The sequence below is a fragment of the Bacillus rossius genome, chromosome 1 (genome assembly GCF_032445375.1).
Source record: "Bacillus rossius redtenbacheri isolate Brsri chromosome 1, Brsri_v3, whole genome shotgun sequence".
Lineage (NCBI taxonomy): Eukaryota > Metazoa > Arthropoda > Insecta > Phasmatodea > Bacillidae > Bacillus > Bacillus rossius.
Genome location: NC_086330.1, coordinates 240,357,017 through 240,376,387, shown reverse-complemented (window position 1 = coordinate 240,376,387; position 19,371 = coordinate 240,357,017). Strand labels below are relative to the sequence as shown.

At 39.0% G+C, this 19,371-nt stretch overlaps 1 protein-coding gene across 3 annotated transcripts in view; it reads left to right on the top strand.

Annotated features, from left to right (window-relative positions):
* LOC134527406 (protein regulator of cytokinesis 1-like) overlaps positions 1-19,371 on the top strand; it is a 165,303-nt gene that overhangs the window by 22,485 nt on the left and 123,447 nt on the right. For all 3 annotated transcript variants that reach the window (XM_063360069.1, XM_063360071.1, XM_063360072.1), the window contains exon 5: positions 17,489-17,605. In XM_063360069.1, coding sequence (XP_063216139.1) covers positions 17,489-17,605 — 117 coding nt within the window. The remainder of the gene's footprint in view (positions 1-17,488; positions 17,606-19,371) is intronic.

The window sequence follows — 19,371 nt, the reverse complement described above, 5'->3', positions numbered from 1 at the left end:
TTGTGGCACTTGTACTGGGCCAAGTGATAGACACAGTTTAAATTACCCGCGCCCCAACTTTCTACAGTTGGCACCATGTTGGAACACTGCAAGTGTTGGCGTCCATAAACCGTAAGAGTGGCATCCCTGCAGTGAGAAACAAAAGACAGTCTTCGTTTGGATCGGCATGATGGCGGTACGTCGCAATGGTGCGGGCGATTGCTATCGTGTAATTTATGTCGCATCGTCGGTTAAAAACTTTTCGATACAGTCCACATATATTTATCAACATTAAAATTGGTCCAATCGGGCCGGATTTTACCGGTACATTCGTTTCGTTGGTGTCGTTTCGGTTGTGCGGTTCGCACCGCGTGGCCGGTTGTGATAACTGTAAATTAACGGACTTCGTTTGGTGTGCAGTCTTAATTGTTTGTGGAATTTACCTACCGACATGTTGTGTGAGATATCGCGGTAATTATTTTGTCTTGTGTGGCGACCTAACCTTGTTGCGCGTGCGACCATACTTGGGTGGTATAATAATTTTTGTTGAGGTCATTAGTGGCGTTGCTCGTTGAAGTGTTGTTATCATCGGGACGAACTTTTGACTGGTGCTTACCGTTTCGTCATGGCCGATGTTAAAGCTCTGCAACTGCGCCTTCGGTTAGCAGAGGGACGTGTGAAGCGTGCCTTTGACCTTGTGAAGGCAATAGCGAGTGACGCGAGTAAAGTAAAGTTGTTTCTTGCCACCGCGCGCGACCTACCGGGGGTGAAGCAAGCCTTCGATACGGACTTCATCGAGTTGGAAGCAGCGGCGGACATGTTGGATGACTTCAACAGCGACGACCATCTTCAACGGATGACTCAGCTGGAGGAGCATTACTATATGGTTATGGCGACTGTAGAGTCACTGAACAGCACTGACAAGACGGCTGAACAGGTAGCAAGTGTAAAGTGTAGGTGTAAAGTAGCCTTACCTAAGATTGCTCTACCGTGTTTTGATGGCATCCCTCAGAATTGGTCCAACTTCTCAAACTTATTCGAGACATTGGTGTCAAACAACTCAGGGCTATCGGCAGTAGAAAAGTTAGCTTATCTGAAGAGTGCTCTTGGTGGGGAACCTTTGGGGATGATTCATTCGCTGTCGTTGTCAGAGGCGAATTTTGATGTAGCAGGGAAGTTGTTACTAAACCGCTATGATAATAAGCGGCTTATTGTGTCATCTCATGTCGAGGCATTGTTGCAAGCACCTTCTGCGTCAGCAGAATCAGCAAGGTCATTACGCCAGTTAGTCACAGTCATCTCGGAGAATGTCTCAGCACTGGAAGCACTGGGAGCACCTGATTCTTAGTAAGCGGCTGGATACTAAATTAAGGGTGGATTGGGAAATGACCTTGGGGCAGGAGTTTCCAACTTTAGATGGGTTTGTAACTTTTCTTGAAAAACATTGCAATGTGCAAGAGGCAGTTACTCTCATTCCAAGGCTCTTGCACAGGGCCCTAAGCAAAGGAGTTTTGCGCCCACAAGAAACATATCATTTTCCAAGGTCCATCTCAGCGCTGTTCAAGTTTGTTGTATCTGTAGTGCCACCCACCCCTTGTTCAAGTGCCCCGAATTCCTTACATATAACCCTCATGATCGCTATAGTGTTGTAAAGAAAAACAATCTATGTTTGAATTGTCTCGGTGGGTTACACCGCTCTAAAAACTGCTCCTTGACAGCAGCTTGCAAACACTGCGGTAGCAAGCATAACTCGTTGTTGCACTTTGAAAGGGTTTCTCACCAGGAATCAGGTTTGGGTGAGGATGGCGACACAGCCCGAACTGCAGAAACCACTGTGTCGTCCATGTCGTCACGTGTGGTGAATCTCCCCTGTGCAAATCACACCATCTTGCTGTCAATTGCAAAAGTCACTGTGTTCGACTCAAATGGCGGTTCTGTAACTGTACGTGCACTATTGGATACGGCCAGCCAAGCGAGCTTCATCACAGAACGTTTAATGCAGAAAATGCACTTGAAACGCGAAAGAATTCATCTTCCTGTTCAGGGCTTGTCTAATACGCCTGTCAATGTGGCCAGAGCTCGTACATCTGTTATTATTGGGCCGGTTGACAACGCCAGCCTTCAATTTTCAGTAGATGCCTTTGTGTTACCAAATATCACCAGTGACCTGCCAAATGTGAAAGTGTCTAGTGAAGTGCGTAAGGGTGTATCCCATTTAAGACTGGCAGATCCATCCTTTGATATTCCGGGCCCTATCGACTTGCTTATTGGAGCAGATTTGTTCCCCGAGTTGATGACAGGAGGCAGGTTGGATGGCCCGCCAGTGGCCTTGGACTCCGTATTTGGTTGGGTGTTGATGGGAAAGGTGAAAGCGGCACCTGTACCTTCTTATTCAAAATCATTTTGCATCTCACTTTTTACCTCGACACTGCCATTGGATGTTGTCTTGAGGAAGTTTTGGGAAGTCGAGGATTTTCTGCTGACGAAGTATCCTGCACCTGAGGATGACCTTTGTGAGAACCTGTTTGTTAAAACACACACGCGACAAGAAGATGGCCGTTACAGTGTGTGCTTGCCATTTCGTAAGTATCCTCCTGAATTCGGAGATACTAGAGCCCAAGCCATTCATCGTTTATTTGGGTTGGAAAGACGTTTATGAGGAAATCCAACTCTCAGGATCATGTATTCCGAATTCATACAAGATTATCTCGATTCAGGCCACATGGAGAAAGTCCCCCCTGATCAGGTGTTATCGCCACAATCATATTATCTTCCACACCATTGTGTCATTAAGCCAGATAGTTCCACCACCAAATTGCGTGTCGTGTTTGATGCTTCTGCTAAGGACTCTAATGGTGTTTCATTGAATGATAACTTGTTGACGGGATCCAAGCTACAGCAAGAGATAGGGGATTTATTGTTAAATTTACGTTCGCATAAAGTCGTTTTCACTGGCGATATAAAACAAATGTATCGCCAGATTGTGGTTCATCCGGACCACCACAACTACCAACGCATTGTATGGCGATGCAGTGACACAGAACCGGTAGAATATTACCATCTCAAAACGGTTACTTATGGGGTATCATCGGCTCCATACCTGGCACTTCGTACATTACAGCAGTTGGCTAAGGATGAAGAGACAACATTCCCAGTGATGTCCAAGGTATTGCTGTCAGACTTGTATGTTGATGATGTTGTGACACGAACAGACTCTGTTGATTCCGCGTTAGCCATGCAAAGGGAACTAATTATGTGTCTCAACAAAGGCGGTTTCAAACTGCGGAAATTCACCAGTAACCACAACGCACTTCTGGATTGGCTCCCAGTGGAGGAAGTGGAGAGTCCCCAGTCATTTCTATTGGATTGCGGCAGCCAGAATGTGGTTAAGGTGCTGGGATTGCAGTGGAACCCAGTCTCAGATTCCTTTACTTACACGGTGCATATTGGTTCACATCAAATCACCAAACGAACCGTATTGTCAACAATTGCCAGGATTTTTGACCCGTTAGAATGGCTCAGTCCACTCCTAATGTTTGCAAAGCATTTCATACAAATCCTTTGGATGAAGACTTTGGACTGGGATGCGAGTCTCCCTGCTGATCTGGCAGAGCGTTGGAGTTGCTTCAGTCGAGACCTCCCTCGGTTGTCCTCTATTGTTATTCCTCGGTGTATTAAGGGTCAAAGGGCCTGTAGGTATGATATCCATGGATTTTCAGATAGCTCTGAGAAGAGCTTCGCTGCAGTGGTATACCTGCATGCCCAAGGTCCTGACGGTGAGGTCAGTATTCATTTGTTGATGGGTAAAGGTAAGGTAGCACCACTCAAGGTACAATTGCTGCCTCGCTTGGAACTGTGTGGTGCGGTAATATTGGCACGTTTGCTTCATCATGTGGGAAAGATTTATAAGAACAATCTTGTAATATCATCCGTCACTGCGTGGACAGATTCCCAGATTGTGTGGGCTTGGATAGACTCGTCTCCTCATCTACTCAAAACCTTTGTGGCTAACAGGGTTAGCGAGATTCAAGACCTTACACGTCCATCTTGGTGGAGACATGTACCATCTGGAGATAATCCAGCTGACTGCGCATCTCGGGGACTGCTGCCATATCAACTTTGCAGGCATCATTTGTGGTGGACTGGCCCGTCATGTCTTAAAAAACCCCCAGAGCAGTGGCCTTTGAGGACTTCGTTATTGGCTGAGGTGGATCCTGCGTTGCTGGAACAGAAGACTGTGTCGCTGAGTACATTTACAGAGTGCAATGAACTCGACCAGTTGATGTCTCGTTATAGTCGTCTCACGAAACTGTTGAGAATCACTACCTTCTTCCTGCGGTTTGTTCATAATTGTCGCGTGTCTCAGGCCACTAGGGTGTGTGGGCACATCAGCGTGTCTGAACTTACTCAGTCCTTGATATTCTGGATTCGTCGTGTACAGAAAGAGTCCTTTCGTGATGATATTGACGCATTAGAGAAGGGTCGCTGCACCACTCCACAACTTAGAAGTCTGGTTCCCTTCCTTGATGATTCTGGGTTGATTAGGGTGGGCGGCCGATTGTCTCTGTCTGTCGTTCCCTTTGAACACAAGCATCCACTTCTTCTCCCGAAGACACACACGTTGACAGACCTCATTATCCAACACTATCATGAGATAGCATGCCATCCTGGAGTGAGAACGCTTCAGGGTATACTTCGGGAACAATTTTGGATTTTGGCCCCGACAAAAATGCCATCACCCGTTGCCTGCATCAATGTCTTCGTTGTTTCCGGCAAAGACCATCTTCAATTCAGCCATTAATGGGTGACTTGCCAGCTATGAGAATACAGCAAGTAAAACCGTTCGCAAAGGCAGGGGTTGACTACGCTGGCCCATTCTTGGTGAAAATGGCACGTGTTTGCAGAGCAGCTATCCTGAAGGCTTACCTGTGTGTGTTTGTTGTGCTACAAGGGCGGTCCATATTGAGTTGGCATCAGACTTGTCAACAGATGTTTTTCTTGCTGCCTATAAGAGGTTCATAGCCCGTTGAGGCAGGTCATCAGACATCTACTCAGACTGTGGGACTAACTGTGTTGGAGCCGAAAATCGTCTGAAAGAACTTCAGCAACTTCTGTCCTCACCAACCCATCAGAAATGTGTCATAGATGTCTTGGCCCCGTTGGGTGTCAAGTGGCACTTTAACCCCCCAGCTGCACCTCATTTTGTCGGTCTGTGGGAAGCGGGGGTGAAATCGTTCAAAACTCATCTACATAGGGTGATAGAACAAATACTAACTTTCGAGGAGTTTTACACTGTCCTCGTATAAATAGAGGCTACCCTGAACTCCCGTCCGTTATGCCCGTTGAGCAGTGACCCAAATGACTTGACGGCCTTGACACCTGGCCACTTTCTGACCCTCGAACCGTTGGTGACCGTCCCAGAGCCTTATCTGGAATCAATCCAGCTCAATCGACTGCAACGGTGGCAGCTTGTGGAACGTCCCCAAGATTTTTGGCGCACCTGGCACCGAGATTACCTGCATACTCTCCAGCAGTGGCAGAAATGGCATAAACCAGGTGCTGTTCCTGCTCCAGATCAGCTTGTCTTGTTGAAGGAAGACAGGCTTCCACCACTACAGTGGTGCTTGGGACGTATATTGCAGCTCCACCCGGGTAAGGACGGTGTTGCTAGAGTTGCTACTGTTCGCACCTCAAGTGGACAACTCAAGCGGCCAGTGGTGAAACTGTGCCCACTGCCACTTTAACTTGTTGAAATGGCACATTTCAAGGTGGGCGGTATGTTTGGTACTTAGTGTGAACTCTTGTATATAGAACTGTGTTGTGAGTTAACTTTGTGGCACTTGTACTGGGCCAAGTGATAGACACAGTTTAAATTACCCGCGCCCCAACTTTCTACAGTTGGCACCATGTTGGAACACTGCAAGTGTTGGCGTCCATAAACCGTAAGAGTGGCATCCCTGCAGTGAGAAACAAAAGACAGTCTTCGTTTGGATCGGCATGATGGCGGTACGTCGCAATGGTGCGGGCAATTGCTATCGTGTAATATATGTCGCATCGTCGGTTAAAAACTTTTCGATACAGTCCACATATATTTATCAACATTAACACAGGTGGTTGGCTATTTTCACATAATATTTTGTGTTTAAAACGTAAGTAACATAACTCGCGGAACCGTTCGTCCAACTGAAAAAAAAATCACATCAAGGAAGTACTGTATAACCTACATAATGTTTTTGTACAAGAAACTAGTCGATAAGATGGGCGCTATCTTGTGCTATAGAACATTCCAAAAACATCGGTCGTAACGTGCAGCTAGTAACTACTACACAACCCGAAAACATTAACCCAAAATAGGTATGTTTACCTAAAAATAAGTGTATCTGAATCTAAGGCGACCCTTTTGTTTTGAATTATAAACTATGGTAAAAAATGTCTTAGATTCGGGTATATACGGTATCAAACCTTGAACATGAACACAAAGTATACTTATTTTTAATGACACATCTTGCAAAATCACTGGTTAAAGTACAGATCATCATTTTCACAATTGATATGTCAGTCCATTTGGGTTTTGTTTCAATTAGATCAATCTAAGGTTAGGTATCAACTAAGACTTCAACTGAGTTGGACCATGTTATAAAATTTGCCTTGAAATATGTAGCTAAGGTTTTAAAATCATATGTATTCATTGCAAAAGGAAATATAATGAAGTTCATAGTAACTCAAATGACATGGGAATCTTATTCAACTTTACTGAGAGGAGAGGGGTAAAAGGTTTGGGGATTTTATTTAAGTCATAAAATAAATATTAAGCAAACTGTCAACTAATATGTATCATAATAGATTTGATATCATACTCTTTATTTCAAATAAAGATGTGATTATATCAAACAACCTTAAATAATGTGAGGTATTAGTAATAAGTAGAGCCAAGATTATATGGTTTTATGCGAAATCGCGAATTTTTACGCGAAATTCATCCCAAACCGCGAAAAATGTGAAATGTTTTCTAACCACAAATAAACACCTCAATATTGATTTAAATCGTTAACTACCGACTATTGGTTGATTGACAAAAATTCCGTATCTGTTTGTAGAAGAAATGGTCGTCATCCAACTGCAGTGTGGTGGTTATTTAATGCGTTAATTATTCATCTTAAAAAATTACAAGATATCACAAAAATTGACGATATCACGAACAAAAAAAAGATCGTTATCGGAGTTAGGTTAGGGTTTTTAAACGCATCTAGCCACTAGAGATCACGCAATATTTACAACTGACGATCGTAAACTAAAATTAACAAGTTAACAAACACAACAACGTGAAAAATCTCAGCGCCTTGTTTGCTGTATCCTTTGAAAAATACACGTGAACAAAAACTGCATTTTTTAAATAAATGCGTATGAAAATAAAATAAAAGCGAACATTGATATTTAATGATCACTTGATATTTTATGAAATTTCACTGTAACGCAATTTTGTGTGCTTGTTGAATAAGCAGTTTACCGTGAAGCCTTCATTTTCATTTCACACTTCACAGGCGAGAGAGCCAAAATCGTAACATAATCGAAGTTTTCCGATCGCTAATGAAAAAGTACCATATTGCAAGGATTTATTTATTTTACGGTCATTAAATATTTTAAATAACGCTTACCTACCCAACCCTCCCGGAAAATAAATAAAAACATTTATTTCACTGACCTGACATAACCTAACCTTTTACTTCGGGTTGAGTATATGGCTCTCTCGCCTGTAAAAAGTAGGCTTCCCGCGGTTTATTTTTTCGCTACAACTTCAGTAAATACTAGTTTTTGGTACCTCCGGGCTTTGTTTACAAATTACGTGCATAAATGAAAGCTAAATTTCTTAATCATGCCGAAAAATAAAGCTACTGCGGCATCACGTGCTGACGAGTTTAAGAATGAGGGATTATATGTCAGTGACGGAAAAATACTTTTCTGTAAATATTGTAATTGCCGTTTGGAGCATGAACGTAAGGACACGGTAAACAAGCACATAATTAGCGACAAACATGTAAAAGGTAAACGATCCCCATGCACTTTGAAACGACAGCTGTCTATCCCAGAAGCAGGAGTGGCGCAAATATGCGCAAGAAAACAAAAGGAAGATTTTGTTCTCGAAACTGTTGAAGCCTTTGTAGCTGCAGGTATTCCTCTTGAGAAACTTGACAACAGCAAGCTGACTGCATGGATGCAGAAGCATGTAAGTGGTGCTGGTGATCTTCCAACAGCGGATTGGATGAGGAAAAAGTACATTCCCCTACTTAGAGAGAAAACAGAAGTGGAAATCAAGCAGCAGCTCTTGGGGCAAGATGTGGTCATACTCGCAGATGAAACCACTGACAAGAGTAATAATTGTGTTTTCAACATCTTGTTTAAAATTCTGAAACCAGGTGCTGAACAAGATGTTATCTTAGGGGCTTCTTGTGTCCTTGATGCAGCAAATGCTGTTTGTTGTTCTCGGGCAGTGATTGATGTATGCTCCAAATATGAAGTCAAGGAAGAAAACATAATTGCGTATGTTACAGATAGTGCCAGGTACATGACAAAATCTGCTGGCACCCTTGAAGGTGTATTTGGTGACCACATGTACCACATACAATGTTGGGCCCATAAAGTAAACATTGTTGGGCAGATCTGGCAAAACAACTTGGAAGAACTGAACCTCTTCGTTTGTAAGGTAAAGATGGCCTTTCTTAACACCAGAAAGAGGAGGCATGCATACCTTCAATTTCTTCTCCAGAAACATGGAGAAAACAAGGCTCTGGTCAAGTTATTCCCCATGCCAGTTGTTACACGTTGGAACACATGGTTTGAATCTGTATCATACCTCGCACTCCATCTGCACGACATTGTGGAATTCTTTGAGCAGCTTAGCGAAGATAACTCTGGTGTTAAATATATCAAGGGACTCCAGAAGGAAGAGTTACAATGTCTTGAGGCCACGCTTACATTTGTGGCTCAAAACTGTAACACATTTGTAGAGCTAATTAATTTTCTTGAAGGAACAAAGTATCCTACTGCTCATCAGTTGTGCACAAAATTGAGTAAACTGCAAACTACTCTTGATGTCTTGGCTAAGGGAATATTTCCTGAAAATGTTGAAGACATTTTGGCTGAAATGAAAACTGTCAACTCTGCAGCCCTTAAAGAGCAGTTCAAGAACACAGCTAAACTCAGTCTTATAAAACTGATTGATCTGGTGAACACTGATCCATCTCGTCAACTATTTCTGGGAATCAGCGCTCTAATGAATCCTCAAAATGTAGGAAACATTCGTGTGGAGGAAAAAGAATTCCAGAAACATATTGGGAACCTACCTTTCCTTTGCAAGGTGCAGAAGACCTCTGTAGCGACAGGCTACATAATACTCCAAAACCTGGTTTCCCAAGAGCAGATGAAACCGCATGTGAACTACATAGACATGGTGGACATACTATGTAAAATGAAAGCGGATTATCCTGAATTTGCAGCTGCTGCTTTAAAGTTAATATGGATACCTGCAACGAATGTGGACTCAGAAAGATCTTTTTCTAAGTATTCTGTAGTTGTAAGTGACAGAAGAAGATCTCTAAAACCAGAGAATGCTGAACTGCTGACAATGGTGGCTTTTTCCTGAGCTTAATTATATTGCATTTATAGAACAAAAGTTTAACTGTAGTTTCTATTTTAGTTAATTTAGACTCTCTCCTGAACTCAGGAACAGTACTTACCTGCATAAGAATACTGAATATTTTAGTTGTTAATTTTTTATGTACTCTCAACATAGTATTGTTTAATGTGCATATTTTAAGTCTCTAACCACAAATTATTGAAGCATTTGATCAAGGCAGCTCTGCTAGGTGTGTACATGTTATTACATGTGTTTTAATTTTTTATGACGATAAAGACGAAATCCACAATTCTTAATGACGAAAAGTCCTTTTTCATAACACCATAAAATCTTGGCTCTAGTAATAAGGTGAAGTTATTTAATTATTCTAAGCATAGCTTTAACCATATTAAATAAAAGTGTTAGTGTAAACGATGGCAGTAACGTAGTTAAAATGAAATATATGTGTGTTTAATGATTTTTTAAATGGTATAAATCATTAAATGAAATAAGTGTGATTTCATCAAGGTAAAATATGTACTCCCAACACTTTGAAACCGAAGTTTTAAAATCAGATATTTGATCCATAGTAAAATAAAAAAAGGTCTACACATACCCATATAAAATTATCATTCTTAAACAGTATTGTTATGAAATAAATCTTTTATGCACCGGACAAAAATATTGTGTCTGTTTATTTAGTAAAATGTTTGGACTTAAAATCACATACAGTAAAACCCTGTTAAGACATTTTTCAAGGGACTGGATGATAAAAACTTTGTAACAGAAAAACTTCTTAAAAGGGAAATAGCCCATATCAGTTGGTACATTAAAAAAAATCATTAAAATGACATCCTTAAGTTATGTGCTGTTTGTTCAGCTTTCTCTTTTAAATTTTGTCTATTTGTGAGGATTCAATTACCACAAATATTTGTTGTTGGTTAAAAGCCTCGCATTACTTTTAAATGTTTATTATGGAATTAAGTAATTATTCAAATAATTGAATTACTTACCTTTGAAGTTACCATGAAAACCACACATTGGAGACCCTCAGGGGTTCTGGTGTAATCTGTTCAGTGTTTGCCTCTCTAATTTTATTTTTTATTGGTAGTAGACACCTGTAGAAAGGCCCTTATGTATTAGCTCTATCATTATCAATAGCCAAATTGGGTGGGGAAAAATTGTTTGTGACAGATACCTTGAAAACCACATATTGGAGGCTCTGCTAACTGCATACCTGCCAACTTTTACGGATTGTCCATAAAGTTTATGGAAAGAGGCATTGTTTTACGGTTTTACGGAGCCTAGATTTTTTTTTTACGGATTTAAAAACTTTAATAAATTTAGAAATTCACTGAACTGGTAATTTGAGTTTGTAACGACGAGGTCTGTATGAGATAGACAACAAGCATGGACATGGATGCCAAACAAAGAAGCATCTTTGTTCTTGACATCGTCGTTCTCATTGGCTCTTTCCGACGAATCAAAAATTAAGTTACTTTTCCGTTTGGAAAACAAATGCCACTCAGCTCTAGTTTCCAAACATGGTGGAATGTAGCAAGCTGTAAATAATTACATAGAAGTATTCCGAACAGTTTTAATTGTTCTGTTCTTTTATATTTCCTATATACCTTACACCAATGCGAAAATGGACGAGTAATTAAATATATTTTACTAGTATCACTGTGTTTTCTATTTATTTTATTTATTTTTTTTCGTCCATCTGACCATACAGACATTCAAATGGTATAGGACACGTCAAGAAATATAAGAACAACAACAACTAGTAAGTCACACAACAATTTTAATAAATGTGCTCGAAAGCAATGAGAAACATGTATTCTACAGCTCAGTAAGTAAATATTTCACTACTGCATGTGATTATGTAATTAATAAGTTTCCTTTTAAAAGTGAAGTTTTATAACATGCAGAAATGGCACGATTGAAGGGAATTGAAAATGCACAATTTTCCTCTGTGCGTTATTTTGTGAAATTGTTTCACATTATCTTGCCTGTGAAAAAGAGGAAACTATTGATTTGGCAATAGTAGATGAACTCCATAAACAATTTACAAATGTGCAGATTGATGACATTTCGGCTGTTGTGGATAAAGACGTGTCGATTGATGTGAAATGGGCAGTTATCACATACACAAGGAGTTGAAGGGTTTTGTAAATATGACAGAATATCAAGGGTAATTCTTTTCAATTTTAAGTATACCTCAGTAATGCGGAATGCAAACGTATCTTTAGCTTGGTAAAAAAAAAAAAAAAGTCATTTGTGTCAAGAGAGACACTCAGTCAATCTCTGTTCTCAGATGCAAGAGGTCTGGACCATGTTATCAACAAAACTTAACAAGGTTTTCCTGCAAGCAGCAAAGAAGGCCACTTCATCATTACAAATGAAGCAGAACGCTACAGATTAATTTTTTTTTTCACATAAAATTTTGAATCGTTCATCCATCAGTCCAACATTTTTTTTAAGCTAAGACCACCTTCACGTTTGTTTATTGTTCTTAGTGTAAGTTTTTTGTGTAGTTGTTAACATTTTTGTGCTAATTTTTAAAAAAAATATTATTACAGCAGTACTATAAAATATATTTTTAGAGTAGTTTTGCATAAGATTTTATTGGGTCGTGTATAAGGTTATGGGAAAGTCGAGAAATTGATATTGGTTACCAGTTCTTAATAATTGCAGCACATGATTTATGCCAAATTTTATAAATTCTAAAAATTTTACTGATGGGAGTTTCAAAAAGTTGGCAGGTATGTAAATGTACGGTGGTTGACTCTTGAATTTTATTTTTTAATGGTAGTAGACACCTATGGAAAGTCCTCAGGTCTATCGGCATCATTGCACATTTTAATGTAAAAAAATAAAAACCGAAAGAATTTGCCTTAGTTACGTGGAATCGTGTAGGCCGTTGTCCCAAGCTCTCTCTACAATGTCGCATTGGGTGGTAAATAGGTACAGTGGATAGAGCTAACTTCAGCACAGTTAGCATTCTTGGTATTGGTGTTAACCTCTGCGGTTATGTTTTTTGCAGCATTCTTTAATTTTACTTCAAAGGTATTACAAAATTTATAAATATTTTCAGTATAATTCTTTCACATAAATACTTGTATCTAAATATACCGGGTAATAAATATTTTATTTATGGATTAACTCCGAATAACATGTTTAACGTGACAGACCGGGAACAAAACAAAGTAATGGCTATCGATCGAAGCTGTTAAGTTTACATCATTGAAGAGCTATAAACATCTGCTCAGTCACGGGGTCACGGAGGACTGAAATCAATATGTTAAAAAGATTTCAAACAAAATATATTGAAAATTCTTGGCAAAGCACATGCTACGAATTTTAAATAAACTGTTTGTTGTAATAACATCATCACTCAAAACCAATTTCCTTTTCCAATCACGTATTTGATTTTCCGTGACTTTTTTTTCTACCCAAAGCACAAGTGTTTATATCCTGAGCTTTTTTTAAATAATTTTTAGTTTGTTTTTTTTCCCAGCAGGCGTAGATGATCGCTATCCTAAACCTTCGGCAATCATTGCAACGTTTTCTTACAGAAAAACAAAATCACAAAGCACAATCAACATGCAAAATGTCCGTCGTTCCTTTATGCAGTAGCAGGTCATCCAACCCTAGAGCTTGAAGAAATCTGTGCAATTTGCAGCGTTGCCATGCTGCATTGTCAAGTTTTGAATAAGCCTCGTTCTATGATTTTTCAACACTCGTTTTACGAAAAATTGTGTACAATTTACGGGTAAACACTGTATAAGTCCGGTCGAAAACGGAAGTCATAGCAAGATTAGTAAACTAAAATGTTCATCAATACGTCCACAATATAAAACTTTTTGCCACAGTGCTCAGCAAACAATGAAATTGAATGAGCTGCTCATATTGCTGTACCATTTGCATCATGTGTCATGCAATCAGGTCAACGAATGGCTAGAGGTTTATTTTTGTTGTGTATTCGTCAAGCGTTATGCCTCAAATGAGGGAAATAGTCTACAGATGGAACAGCTTTACAAAGAATACAAATGCAAGCTGATGATTGGTCAAAAAATATATTTTAACACTGTACTGCATGCGGCAAAGATTTTACAGTTATGTTTATTATTGTTTTGAGACAATTGTCTAAACGTTTAACTATAAGTAAAGTTTAAGAGTATAAAGAAAAACTTTATTACATTATTTTATTTCTGAAATGATGATCATTATATGCGGGAAGCAAACATTTTGATTGGGAAAATTTAACATAGGGTTATATGGAAGTGATATGGGGAATAATTATTTAAATGTTATAAACAGGAAAACGTATTATGCGGGAACATCTTAAGCAAGTTTTACTGTACTTTTCTTTAAATTTTAAGGTTTTAGAAATATTCTGAAATTGCTTGAGCGAAGCCACGGGTTTAAAGCAGTGGCGAGGCGTGAGGTTTACATGAGGGGAAGCAACAACTCCGTTCACTCGAAAACATGGTCCGGGTGGGGGGGGGGGGGGGTGATCCGGGGGCCCTCCCCCGGGAAAATATGGATTTCAAGGTACAAAAGGGTGCTATTTAAGTAGTTTTCTTAACTGAACATTGACTATTCCACAGGTAGAAAAATTGACATTTTTTTTAAACTATTAATAATTTTTGAAAAATAATAACGTTTGGCTTACATTATTCTGATAATAAAATACCTACTCTACATTATTTATATACTAATTGGGAGTGTAGTATCATCAATATCTGGTACAAAATATATAAACAGACAACACATAGCAGAGTAAGTACTTAAAATAAAGAGAAGAACCTCATAAAAATGTACTTCTTACCTTAAATTTTATATTTCAGCTCAATTCTGCGGTTTTTAGATGCGAATATATTGATCACATCATCATTGAAAGATGATCCATGACGTAGTTTCTGCAGCAGTTTTTTTTTTCAATGCTGAGTAGTGCAAGGGCAGACAATCTTTTCTGACGCTGGCTGTTCCGCAAGTAGTCTTTAATTCGCTTCAAAGCTGAGAATGATCTCTCAGCTGAAGCACTTGTAGCTGGCATTGTCAAGATAAGCTTTGAAAGGTTTAGTGTTTCTGGAAATACGTCACTTGGTTCGGATGCTACCAAATACAATTGGACATTTTTGCTTGTCACTGTCCGTGATTAAAACGTACAACTCACTTCTTAAGCTTGGTAAATCAAAGAATTTCCTGTAGTTTTTCCTCAGAGATACGAAAGCTTCTTCTGGGAAGTTTTGTGCATGCTGAAGGAAAAGTTTGCCATCCAACAAGCTTACGAATTTTAGCTTGGGTACTTCTGAAAATCTTTGATTTACATGCACAATAATGGCATCCACAATTTGAAGAAAAAAAGTCTTCTGTAAATAACTTTTTTATCCTCACCTGAGGAAAAATCTACACGAGCGCGTTTTGCTGTTGGGAGAGTATTTTCACACTCTGAGCAAACATTTCCCCACACTCGGTCAAAATCATTTCTTAAAACGTTTATAAAGGTTTTAAAGTTTTCAATCTTCTTCTTACAGAAATTTATGTCACTCATTTTAGCTTGAAGTATTTGTAAAATTGAATCAGAATGCGGGAAAATGTACGAAAATATGACAAGAATGAAATTAAAATCGAAATCATTCAAATGTGATAAAAGACCACGGGCAGAACATAATTTTTCGGAATCCCACTTGTCAGCATTTTTTATCATAGCTCTTAGATCTGCTATATTTTCCTTGTGTTCGTTCACAGTTTCTACAAGCTTACTATTGTAATTCCAGCGAGTTGGAGTAAGCGCGGGAAACCTCTTTTTCACCTCTGCATCTAGAGCCTGCATCCTCTTCGTTGATTTTCCAAAAAAACTACCAAATGCTGTTAGAGAGATGAAAAATACCTTGCACTGTTTGATGTAACTTACAGACTGTGAAAGAACAAGATTTAACTTGTGGGCGTAACAGTGAACAAAAATAGCTTGATCACAGACTGCTCATAAGTTTTTTTGCAGTCCACCATGCTCTCCAGCCATCACTGCAGCTCCATCATATGTCTGCGCTTCTTATTTATTGACACATTTAAAGTCTTCTAAAATTTGTAAGGCATTTTGGTAAAGTCCATTAGCTGTTCTATCATCACTGACATCCACGAACTTTAAAATCTTTCCTCAACATCCCCATTTCTTGTAACATAGCGTAGTACTGAAATTTGACTGCTATGTCGGTTGTCTCATCGAAAATCAGTGCCACAAAAGGTGACTCCGATATTTCTCTTTTTACTTCACGTATCAGTAAGTCAGCCAAAGAAAACAGAATATCATTCTGGATGTCACTCGATAAACCTGTGAAAACTGTTGAGTTCTCAAGGTGAGCTTTGAGCTCATTGTCATATTCAGCCAATTCATTTGTTAAGTGACATAGTAGACTCATCGTGACCACGAAAAGCCAGTTCTTGTTTAGCCAAAAAACAAGTTGCTCTTATCAGATGACTCATGATCCGTCTGTTTTTCCGCACTTTCTCATTATGCATCTGAATGCCTAACCGATACTGACTGCTTACCGTGAATTCAATACGTGTTTTTCCTAACTGTTTGAGTTCTTTCAAACACATAATGTGGCTGTGGGATAATTTGTGCCATTTTTCTGCTTTCTGAAGATTATTTAAATCGCAAAAACCGGAAGTACTCCACACTGAATTTTCTTTTCAAAAGAGTAAGCAAGGCCAACACAAAAGTTTCATTAGTTTCTTGCCGCCACATAACCAGGTTATATGTTCGTAAGTGCGTGGATGAAAATGCCTAGTAAATGCTTTTAATTTTTATCTCCAGAGCTAACGGAGGTTTAGGTCTGCCACTGAGAATTATTTAATTTTTTTGTTCAAAAGTTAGAGCACTAAATGGACTGATTATTAGTTTTTCTATAATACATTTACAATTATTGACGCACTATTCCTCTGAGTCCAACAAAAAAGCATTACCTGAAAATCCAGGTTGAGAAACCTCACTACTCGCCATTATTCTGGCGTGGAAGCTTTCTTCACAGCAGCTTCCAGCCTGCGGTATAGCCCGCCACACTATGCATGCATATCGCAGCTCGTGTATTGAGAGAAAAGTTTACGGTTTATTTATAGACCACCACTATTCACTTTAACAAAACAAAATGTTTAAGCATATTTCAAGATAAGTACTCGATACTCATTAGTTAACGTTAAAACATACGTATAATGTTTTATCCTTTATATTTCACACTTGGTTCTTATACTGTTTTTGCACAACTGGAAGCTGCAGGCGAGGCCGCTTCCAGGCCAACGGCAACTCCAGCAAGCCCAGTTCGTAGTTCCTTTTATCCCTCCTAGATAGAAGCACCAGTCCAGCTGCGCGCGCAGATACTGGCAAAGGCCCGACAGGCAGGAGCTTCCATTGGTTTAGGCGGACTACTCGTACGGTTAGATTGTGACATGCATCTACACTGCGCATGATTTTTTTGTTACTTTTTACATTTTCTAGATAATATTTTTTGTTGCTTATTACATTTTCTAGATAATATAATTAAATATTTTTATTGTTTACTGGATAATGGAAGGGAAGCGCCGCTTCTACAGCTTCCATGGACGCCTCATCTCTGGTTTAAAGCTAGTCTCTAATAATACTTTAAGTTCCTAACACTGCTAATTTGCCTCAACCACACCTTAATAGTTTTGACTATTACATAAATGAAATTGTATATCTTGAAGCAATCTGTATAGCCGTCAGTTTGATTATCATGGTTGTGTGTAAGAATAGCATTTAATCAATGTATGTCTTATACAATGTCTTGTATTTAAGCTGTTCCTGACTTAATTAGCGCAGAGGTTCGTGATTATTTTAGCATGCCTAATGGAAAGGTCTGTCTGTTCCAGGAGAAAATCATCTGCAAGTCATTGGCCATTGACCCTGTCCATTTTGCAGACAGAGTGCCCACACAGCAAGAGCTAGATGATTTTGAGCAGTATTTGAATGATCAAAAACAAGAAATGGTAAGCACCAGCTTGTAAAGTATTTTACCTCAATTTTTTTTTTCCGTTTTAGTCACCAACTATAGTAGATGTAGAATACCCACAAATGACGAATTCAGTTTAATTAAATATATTGCAGCCATTGTGATAATAGGCCTCATCACAGAGGTTCTGACACGTGTCGTGTGGTTTGTTTACTTTTTTTTTTTTTTTTTTTTGTTTACCGTCGCCTGGCAACGAGACGTGTGCAATAACAATCTCAAATGTTTGTTTACATTTACTATAAAACAATTTTATGTACCGAAGACATTTTATATTTATTTTTATTAATTTAGAACTGATTATTTTGGATAAAACCACCCTAATTAACTTTTACTTTCGGCCGTTTCTTTGAATTTTGTACGTTAGACGCAACGGAGGCCGGGGTTTGGCCCGAGGCCGGTGGCGCCTGGCTTGAAGGACCGGCGCTAGGCATGCCGGGGAAGAGAACGTTTGGACCCATCTTGGGAAGTGCGTTTGGTCTGACGACAGCTCTGGTCGTCAGGCGTTTAGTGACCCAAACACTCCGTGTGCGAGGCTTAAAAACATTGTTAAAATAACGGCGACGTTTCACGGCAGTCGCCGATGTAAGATATCCTCCGATCTGCACAATACACAGGATTATATGAATGTTTGAAATTGGACCCTGCGCATCACCAGGTAACCATTGAAAAACGTTATAGCTCCAGGTGACGCTTATTAGATTAAGGCCGAAATAATCATTTTAGTGAAAAAGTGTAAGGGTAACATTTTTCATCATTTGGGAACAGAAACATTTTGATATATAAATCTTAAAGGCCAATTTTTATTTATTTTTATTTGTTGACATTCAAATAACACACAAGACTTTACGACCGCACGTCCAGAAGTCTTGAACGATAGAATTTTGAGCCCTAACGACGTGATTTAGCCGGAAGACAACCCTGAGATAAATTTAATTTGACATTTTTTGAACATAATTTTAATATTAGAACTTTTGTTTGTTGTGTCCGACGTATTGGCAGCGATCAGTTTGTTTATTCTTGACCCCCTTTTCATACTCACTGTATAAAGTGCTGGAGTGGTCTAATTTATGTAAACAGCAATAATAAATTTAATACCATCTTGGTTTTCCATTATAATATGTTTGTTACTACTTTACTAGATTCGCCATTCGCCCGTCACACAAAATTTTTCTATTTTCAGTACTTGTTTACATATTTTTATTTATGTTGATAGCCCTAGTTTTTACAGTTATGCACCTTACAGAGTCACATCTGTAGACCCCTTTTAGGTAGGTATAGTTAGACCATTATATTTTGTTTTTGTGTGTACAGGTTACATAAAGATATTTCAGCAGAAAAAACTAGAAAAATTCTGGAAAATTTTGGGGATTGTCAGCAACAGGGAAAAGTCAGCAACCTTTTTAGGTAGTCAGGGAATTTGTTAATGAAGATACTGAAAAATTAAGGTTATAGCACAGACTTATTTTCATTAGTACCTGTTCCATGTACACATCATTTCTTGCCCCTTTCCAACCTGTATCTAAGTGTTACAAAAAGTTTTTTCCCCATTTCTGTTTTGCTCTTAAATGTATCAGAACTGGACCTCACACATTGACCTCAGTTCTGTTGACAGTAGTGCGATTAAATAATTGATAGTTGCCTGTTGCCAAAGTGAAGTGTGGTATGCCTGTGAGTTGTGATTTTGTGTGTTTTTTGTTGGCTGTAATGGAATAATGACTAGGAGAATAGTGGTGAAGTATATTT